The sequence below is a fragment of the Mobula hypostoma genome, chromosome X1, assembly GCF_963921235.1.
Source record: "Mobula hypostoma chromosome X1, sMobHyp1.1, whole genome shotgun sequence".
Taxonomy (NCBI): Eukaryota; Metazoa; Chordata; class Chondrichthyes; order Myliobatiformes; family Myliobatidae; genus Mobula; species Mobula hypostoma.
Window position 1 is genome coordinate 57,819,723 of NC_086128.1, and position 9,223 is coordinate 57,828,945.

The 9,223-nt window shown below is 46.3% G+C and overlaps 1 protein-coding gene across 2 annotated transcripts in view; it reads right to left on the reverse strand.

Moving 5' to 3' along the window:
• The window catches only part of cwc25 (CWC25 spliceosome associated protein homolog), a 71,314-nt gene extending 63,068 nt beyond the window's left edge, over positions 1-8,246 (reverse strand). For both annotated transcript variants that reach the window (XM_063038086.1, XM_063038085.1), the window contains exons 1-2: positions 8,117-8,246; positions 5,441-5,613 (exon numbers count right to left, since the gene is read on the reverse strand). In XM_063038086.1, the coding sequence (XP_062894156.1) occupies positions 5,441-5,613; positions 8,117-8,134 (191 nt within the window). In that variant the 5' untranslated portion in view covers positions 8,135-8,246. The remainder of the gene's footprint in view (positions 1-5,440; positions 5,614-8,116) is intronic.
• Between the last annotated feature and the right edge of the window lie 977 nt (positions 8,247-9,223).

Genomic DNA, 9,223 nt, shown 5'->3' on the forward strand with positions numbered 1-9,223 from the left:
GGCTGTACGAGTCTTCGAGCTCCTGAGCCTTCTCCCGGAGGGAAGAGGGACGAAAAGTGTGTTGGCTGGGTGGGTCGTGTCCTTGATTATCCTGGCAGCACTGCTCCGACAGCGTGCGGTGTAAAGTGAGTCAAAGGACGGAAGATTGGTTTGTGTGATGTGCTGCACCGTGATCATGATTTTCTGCAGCTTCTTTCGGTCTTGGACAGGACAACTTCCATACCAGGTTGTGATGCACCCTAGAAGAATGCTTTCTACAGTGCACCTATAAAAATTAGTGAGGGTTTTAGGGGCCAGGCCAAATTTCTTTAGTTTTCTCAGGAAGTAAAGGTGCTGGTGGGCCTTCTTGGCAGTGGACTCTGCTTGGTTGGACCAAGTCAGGTCATTTGTGATATTGACCCTGAGGAACTTAAAAGCTTTTGACCTGTTCCACTTGCGCACCACCAATGTAAATTGGGTCGTGCGGTCCGCTACTCCTTCTGAAGTCAACAACCAATTCCTTTGTCTTGCTGACATTGAGGGATAGGTTATCGTCTTCGCACCATGCCACCAGGTTCTTAATTTCCTCTCTGTACTCAAACTCATCATTACCTGAGATACAGCCTACAATTGTTGTGTCATCAGCAAACTTATATATTGAGTTCGATGGAAACTTGGCTACACAATCATGGGTGTACAGTGAGTACAGCAGGGGGCTGAGTACACAGCCTTGTGGGGCACCGGTGCTCAGAGTGATTGTAGAGGAGAACTTGTCCCCTATTTTTACAGCCTGGGTCCTGTCTGTGAGGAAGTTGAAGATCCAGCTGCAGACCTGAGTGCTAAGGCCCAGGTTCCGGAGCTTAGGAATCAGTTTATTTGGAATGATGGTATTAAAGGCAGAGCTGTAGTCAATGAAAAGGAGCCTTGCGTATGCGTCTTTATTCTCCAGGTGTTCTAAGGAGGAACGTAGGGCCAGAGAGATGGCATCTGCCGTTGACCTGTTGCTCCGGTAGGCAAATTGCAAAGCGTCGAGGTTGACCGGTAGGCTGTGGTTGATGTGTGCCATAACCAATCTCTCGAAGCACTTCATAGCAACTGATGTCAGAGCCACAGGTCGATAGTCATTCAGGCATGCCACCTTGCTCTTCTTCGGCACTGGGATTATCGTTGCCTTCTTAAAACACAAGGGGATCTTAGACTGAAGCAAGGAGCAGTTGAAGATGTCAGCAAACACTCCAGCTAGCTCGCTTGCACAGGCCCGGAGAACCCGTCCTGGGACGCCATCTGGGCCCGTCGCCTTCCTTGGATTTATCTTCAGGAAGGCCCTTCTAACGTCCTCCTCGGTGACAATGAATCTCGATGCCACCAGGTCCGGTTCATCCGGAGGGAGCAGGACGCTCCTCTTCTGTTCGAATCTTGTATAGAATACGTTAAGTTCGTCAGGAAGAGAAGCGCCACAGTTGTTATTCCCAGCCTTTTCTTTGCACCCAGTGATCTCATTTAGACCCTGCCATAGTCTACTGGCATCCCTCTGGTTAGCCTGGGCTTCCAACTTGGCTCGATATTGCCTCTTGGCACCCTTAATGGCTTTCCGGAGTTCACGCCTGGATTCCGTGTAGCGACTGGTATCCCCAGACCTAAAAGCCACAGCTCTAGCCTTTTAAAGGGACTTGACCTCATAATTCATCCAAGGTTTCCGGTTAGGGAATACCCGGATCGTCTTGCGAGACACAGTCCTCCATGCATTTCCAAATAAAGTTCGTGACTTCCTCCTTTTCTGCAGCCGTGACACTATCTCTGATCAACAGTACCACGCTCCCACCTCTTTTGCCTCCCTCCCTGTCCTTTCTGAAACATCTAAAGCTTGGCACTTGAAGTAACCGTTCCTGCACCTGAGCCATCCAAGTCTCTGTAATAGCCACAACATCATAGCTCCAAGTACTGATCCACACTCTAAGCTCATCCGCTTTGTTCACAATGCTTCTTGCATGAAAATAGACACATCTCAAACCATCGGTCTGAGCGCATCCCTTCTCTATCACCTGCCTATCCTCCCTCTCGCACTGTCTCCAAACTTTCTCTATTTCCTCCGTCTCTCCAGTTCGGTTCCCACTCCCCAGCAATTCTAGTTTAAACTCTCCCCAATAACCTTAGCAAACCTCCCTGCCAGGATATTGGTCCCCCTCGGATTCAAGTGCAACCCATCCTTTTTGTACAGGTCACACTTGCTCCAAGAGAGGTCCCAATGACCCAGAAATCTGAATCCCTGCCCCCTGCTCCAATCCTTCAGCCATGCATTTATCCTCCACCTCTCTCTATTCCTATACTCTCTGTCGCATGGCATGGGCAGTAATCCAGAGATTACTATTTTTGAGGTCCTGCCTCTCAACTTCTTTCCTAACTCCCTGTAGTGTTTTCAGGACCTCCTCCCTTTTCCTACCCATGTCGTTGGTACCAATATGTACCACGACCTCTGGCTGTTCACCTTCCCACTTCAGGATACCGTGGACACGATCAGAAACTACCATCCGCATTTCTTTCCTGCATCCACAGAACTGCCTGTCTGACCCCTTAACCATAGAGTCCCCTATTACAGATGTCCCCCGCTTTTCGAACGTTCGCTTTACGAAACCTCGCTGTTATGAAAGACCTACATTAGTTACCTGTTTTCACTAACAGCAGGTGTTTTCACTGTTACGAAAAAGGCAGCACGTGATAAAAGGCAGCCAACTCCTCCCCCTGATTTGGAATGGCATTGTTTAAACACGTGCCTGTGAGCAGCCATTAGCAAGATGAGTTCTGAGGTATCGGAAAAGCCTAAAAGAGCTCGTAAGGGTGTTACACTTAGAAACTAGACATAATTAAGCGTTTCGATCGTGGTGAACGAAGTAAGGACAAAGTGAGTTTGGCTTGTGGAAGTTGACGAAGATGATGTTGAAGAGGTTTTGGCATTCCATGACCAAGAACTGATAAATGAAGAGCTGATGCAATTGGAAGAGGAAAGGATAACAAATGAAACTAAATGCAGTAGCGAGCTGACCGAAAGTGAAGTCGTCCAGGAACTGAACGTGAAGCAACTACATGAGATGATAGAAATATGCACGAGGATAAGCAGTCAAGCATACTGTCGTTTTTCAAGCCTTCCACATCAGCCACAGCAGGCGACGAACCTCGACCTTTGACATCGAGGCAGGCAGACATAGAAGAAGATGACCTGCCTGCCCTGATGGAAACAGACGACGATGAGATGAGGCCCCAGTGTCCCACCACCCCAACCCCCAGGCCGCGGACCAATACATTGCCGCAGAGAATGCAGCGGTAGCCGGGATGCACCCAGTGCATCTTCAAGAAAAAAGCCGAAATAATCAAGCTAATTAATTAGGTGCCACCTAGCATGTAAATGTCGGCCCAGATAAGAGGTGATTGCCGATTGCGGCACCTAATCAATTAGTTTGTTTATTTCGGCTTTTTTCTTAAAGATGTGCTGGGTGCGTTCCAGCCACTGCTGCACTGCTGCATGCTTCGAGGATCGGTATCGGTCAGCAGCCCGGAGGGTGGGGGTCACTGCACCACCCCAACCTCTGACGACTCAGCCTAACACACCATCATCAGTGTGCTCAGCGCTGTCTTCTCGATTCCCGTAAGTGATACTGCACTGTACATACATTATTTCTACTTTATATCGGCTGTGTATTTTTATGTGTTATTTGGTATGATTTGGCAGCTTCATAGCTTAAAGGTTACAGGAGAGTGTTTTTGCCAACGGCGCTTGCGTGAGATTTTCGCTACAGAGAACAGTGCGACAATGATTGTAGAAAAGTATTTCTACTTTATATAGGCTGTGTATTTACCATATCATTCCTGCTTTTACTATATGTTACTGTTATTTTAGATTTTATGTGTTATTTGGCATGATTTGGTAGGTTATCTTTTGGGTCTGCGAACGCTCACAAATTTTTCCCATATAAATAAATGGTAATTGCTTCTTCACTTTACAACATTCCCGCTTACAAACCGTTTCATAGGAACGCTCTACCTTTGGATGGCGGGGGAAACCTGTACTGCTGCCATCCTCTTCCTTTCCCTACCCTTCTAAGCCACATGGCCAGACTCTGTGCCAGGGGCACGGCCACTGTTGCTTCCTCCAGGTAGGCCGTCTCTGCCTGCAACAGTACTCAAGCAGGAATACTTATTGTTAAGGGGGACAGCCACTGGGGTTCTCTCCAGCCTCTGACTCCTGCCCTTCCCTCTCCTGACTGTTACCCACTTATCTGTCTCCTGAGGCCCTGGTGTGACTACCTGCCTATAGCTCTTCTCTATCACCTCCTCACTCTCCCTGACCAGATGAAGGTCATTGAGCTGCATCTCCAGTTCCCTAACGCGGTCCCTAAGGAGCTGCAGCTCGACGCACCTGGTGCAGATGTGGCCGTCTGGGAGGCCGGGAGTCTCCCAGACATCCCACATCCAACACCCAGTTCAAAACACCGGCTTCACAGACATACTGTTTCTATTCCTCACAGATAACTTACCTCTCCTCGACCTGTTATCACCAAAGCCCGAATGAGCCAAAGCCCTACCACTCTGCCTTAGATCACTCTGTCAATGACTGCTCCGCTAGGCAGTGTTTCCCTTTTATTCATGGACGCGTTCAGAAACATCCCAGACCTTCCCTGCTATTTAGTTCACAATTGGTGTTCCAGTTATAGCCGCTGCTAGGCCACGAACAATGGACAAACGCTCTCGTAGCTCCATTTTTAAATAACTGCCGCCGACCTGCGAGGAATCCCTCTTGGTAAAGCTCTGTTGACATCGCTGATAGTCCACAATATTGTGCAACCTTTTAACCCACTTCAAGATCAATCTAACCCTTCCCTCTCACATAGCCCTCCATTTTCTTTCATCGATGTACCAGTCTAAGAGTCTCTTAAATGCCTCTAATGTATCTGCCTCTGCTCTTACTCCTGGCAGCGGGTTCCACGCACCCTCCATCTTGTGTAAAAAAAAAACTACCTCTTAACACCCCTCCCTATACTTTCCTCCAATCAACATAAAATTATATCCCCTTACAATAGCAACTTCTACCCTGGAAAAAGACTCTTTCTGTCCACCCTATCTGTGCCTCTTATCACCTTGCACACCTCCCTGTCACCTCTCATCCTCCTTCGCTCCAAACAGAAAACATCTCTTACTCAATCTATCCTGAGAAGACATGCTCTCTAATCCAGGCAGCATATTGGCAAGTCTCCTCTGCACTCTCTCTTAAACTTCCAGATTGCAGCATTTCAGACTGAAGGTGAAAATGATCATTACTACTTCCACAGGCTCAATGATTCTAGTGCTCTCTGGGACCGATTGATTATCAAAACGCTGAATTATTTTCAACCTAAATTCTGAGAGACAACATTGCTTCTCTCCTTGCTCACTTGGGCCCTCCGTTTCGGCCGGAACATGAACGACTTACTTCATGGCACCACTATCCTCTGCATAGCGCTGCATTTCTTCTCGTGCACGCTCCTCACGGAGCTCCCTCTGAAGCTCCTCGATCTTTTTCTTTTCTGCTTCATGCTTCTGCTCTGCTTTCCACACCCGCTCAACATTTTTCAAAGTCTGCGGGTGCCAGCTTTTCTTTAGATTCTGCAGGCAGCAGATGAAGAGAATTCAGTTTAAATAACTTTTATTCATACCAAAACAATAACATACAATTTCAAAGCAAAACACTAAACAGGGATAAAGAATACATTCTTCTGAATTTCTTTTTTTGCTTAGATATTTGGGCAAGTATTTGCTCAAATGTACCACAGAATGATCTACCTTCTCTCCAAGGAAAGCATCAATACCCACTGCAGAGATATGAAGATTATTCAGGTGTGGTCAATGTGACATTCACATTGTTTACAGCAATGCACACAGTTTGTGCCAAATAATAAACCCAAGAGATTCTACAGATGCTGGAAATCCAGAGTAGCAAACACGCAAAATGCTGGAGGAACTCAGCAGGTCAGGCAGCATCTATGGAAAGGAATGAACAGTCATTGCTTTAGGCTGAGACCCTTCAGCAGGACTGTTGAAGAATGAAGGTCTCAGCTCAAAACATCGACTCCTTATTCCTTTCCACTGATGTTGCCCGACTTCCTGAGTTCTTCCAGCATTTTGTGTATGCTAAATAAGATTTAAATCCCTGACTCTCCTTCTTTACAACTCATGCTCTCAGAATTATTTTATATGAAAAGTTTGACTGATTTTTGTATATTGTGGTTGTCAGTCTTTATTTATGTAGAGGTTTTTGTAAAATTCTATTGTATTTCTTTATTTTCCAGTAAATGTCTGCAAGAAAATGAATCTTGTGGTAATATATGGTAACATCTATGTCCTTTGACAACAAATTTACTTTGAACTTTGTGTTAGTACCTGGGGTAATGTCCAGAATGTTTCATAGAACATTGTTGTAAGTTTCTAGATAGCAAACAAAATGCTGGAGGAACTCAAAGTTCAAAGTAAAGTTATCATCACAGTACAGATGTCTCCCAAAACAACCCTGAGATTCATTTTCCTACAGGCATTCTCAGTAGGTACAAAGAAATACAACAGACAATGAAAAAAAACCACTCTCAAAAAATGACAAACAACTAATGTGCAAAAAGACAAACTGCGCAAATACAAAAAAATATATAATAAATATAATTGAAAAACTGAGCAATAGTGTCCTTGGAATCAGTATGAGGTGGGTAGCTTGGAGGCCCTGAGATACAAGACTCAATTAGCCAATATGCCAAGTGCTGATGATTGTCCCCTGAGCCACTCTTTCTGAATGTTAATTGCTTACTGTACTTCTCTGAGAAGGAAGCCGCAGAGGCTAAAGGGAGATCTTTTACAGGTTTATACCATCATGTGAGACATAGGTAGACAGACAATATCTATTTCCAAGGGTTGAAATGTCTAATACCAGAGGACATGGATTTAAGATGAGAAGAGGTAATTTCAAAGCAGATGTGAGGGGGCAAGTTTTTGTGGGTGCCTGAAACATGCTGCCTGGGATGGTGGTAGAGGCAGATACATTTGAGACTCATAAGAGATAGATAGGCACTTGAATGTGAGGAATATGGATGGATATGGATATTGTGTAGGCGAAAGAGATTAATTTAGTTTCCCATTTGATTACTAATTTATTTGGATCAGCACAACATTGTGGGTCAAACAGCCTGATCCTGTGCCATAGTGTTCTGTTTTTCATCCCTTCCCCACCTTTGCTCTTCTGATTTGTCCCTTTATCCCTTGGCCCCTCCTTTCCCACCCTTATCCCCCTACATGCCTCAGTCCTGCCGAAGGGTCTTGGCCCAAAACTTTAACTGTTTACTCCTTTCCATAGATGCTGCCTGGCCGACTGAGTTCCTCCAATACTTTGTGTGTATTGCTTTGATTTCCAGCATCTGCAGATTTTCTTGTGTTTGAGTGTCATACACAGATCTACAGAGCTCACCAAGTCCATAACAACCTTATTTCCCATCTACACTAATCCCATTGACCTGCATTCTGGCCATATTTTTCTATGCTTCCCACATTTGGATGTCGAAATGCCTCTTAAATGTAGTAACTGTTTTTAATTCCACCACTAGTATCAACCTCTCGCTGTGGTTAAAAGCAAATGCAAGAACAGCTTTGAAACTACCGCTTCTCGCCTTAAACCAATGCCCTCTGGTTTTTTGACACCCCAACCATGGGAAAAAAAATTCTCACACGTTATTGTATCTATGCCCCTTTACCAGGTCATCCCCCCTCAGTCTCCTGCATTCGGAGAAAAGCAATTCCAGTCTGCCCAATGTCTCCACATAACTACAGCCTGTTGTCATATCCCAAGACTTCCTCCTCCTAGCTGATCCCCTCTCCTATCATCCTCCTCTCCCACTCCGCCTCACCAGCCCTAGTCACCTCTCCTAACCTTCTCTCCCCTCGCCAATCGATAAATCCCCCTCCCCCTCTCCTTCTCACCAAGTCCCTCACCTCAACTGTCCTGCCTCAATATTTAAAGGGCTAAACGTCATTCTAGGCCGCAGCCTCCCAAAACAATTTCCTATTTCCACCCTCCCCCGCATACACGCTCCCTTGACCCGTGATTCTGTCTCTCCGCTCACTCACTCACCAAATCCCCGCCACCCATTGCTGATCAGAAATCCTCTCACACACCGCGACAAGCGAACCAGCAACAGCTTCTGGACTTATTCACCACGTCGCCGCGACTTCTACCCCCTTCGGCTGGAGGCCGTAGTGACTACAGCACGTCGCCGCAGCTGCTGCCCCCTCAAGCTGGAGGACGCAGTGCTACAACACGTAGCCGCCTCTGCTTCCCCCTTCGGCTGGAGGCTGTAGTAACTGCAGCACGTAGTCGATACTGCTGCCCGCTTTGGCTGGAGGCCGTTGTGATTGCGGCTTGTCGCCACCGCTGCTGTCCCCTTCGGCTAGAGGTCGCTGCCTCTGCTGCCCTCTGTACGAAAAGACTCGCAACTATATTCAGTACTTCGAGACACGAGACTGCAGATGTTGGAAATCTGGAGCAACACACGAAGTTGCTGGAGGAATTTAGTGGGTCTGGTGGCTGATGAAGGGTCCCTAACAAAGCGTAGACTGTTTATTTCTCTCACTAGATGCTGCCTGACCGGCTGAGTTCCTCCAACAACTGTGTGTGTTACTCAATAATTTCATACCTTATGGCTTTTGAATTAAAAGTACTGTACTCAATGATCGAGAAACTTAGTAACGCAATGATCCAATAACATTTCACCAGATATGTTTGATGCTGCTCCTTGCTCTCCACTAGTAGAGTTTGCTGCCTTTTGGTGCCAATTTCCCTCCCTCCCGCCCCACACACACAGACACGTGGCATTTGTTGCTTGGCAGCCGCAGACCAGCACAGTACATAAAATTACTAGAGTCATAGAAAAATACAGCACAGAAACAGGCTAACTAGTCCATGCTGAGTGACCTGCACCTGACCATAGTCCTCCATACTCCTACCATCTATGTACCTATCCAAACTTCTCTTAAAAGTTGAAATCAAGCCCACCACATACATCACTTACACTGTCAGCTTGTTCCACACTCTCATGGCCCTCTCAGCGAAGAAGTTTACCTTCATGTTCCCCTTAAATTATTCACCTTTTACCCTTAACTCATGACCTCTAGTTGTAGTCCCTCCCAACCTCAGTGGGAAAATGTAAACACAAAGAAATCTGCAGATGCTGGAATTTCA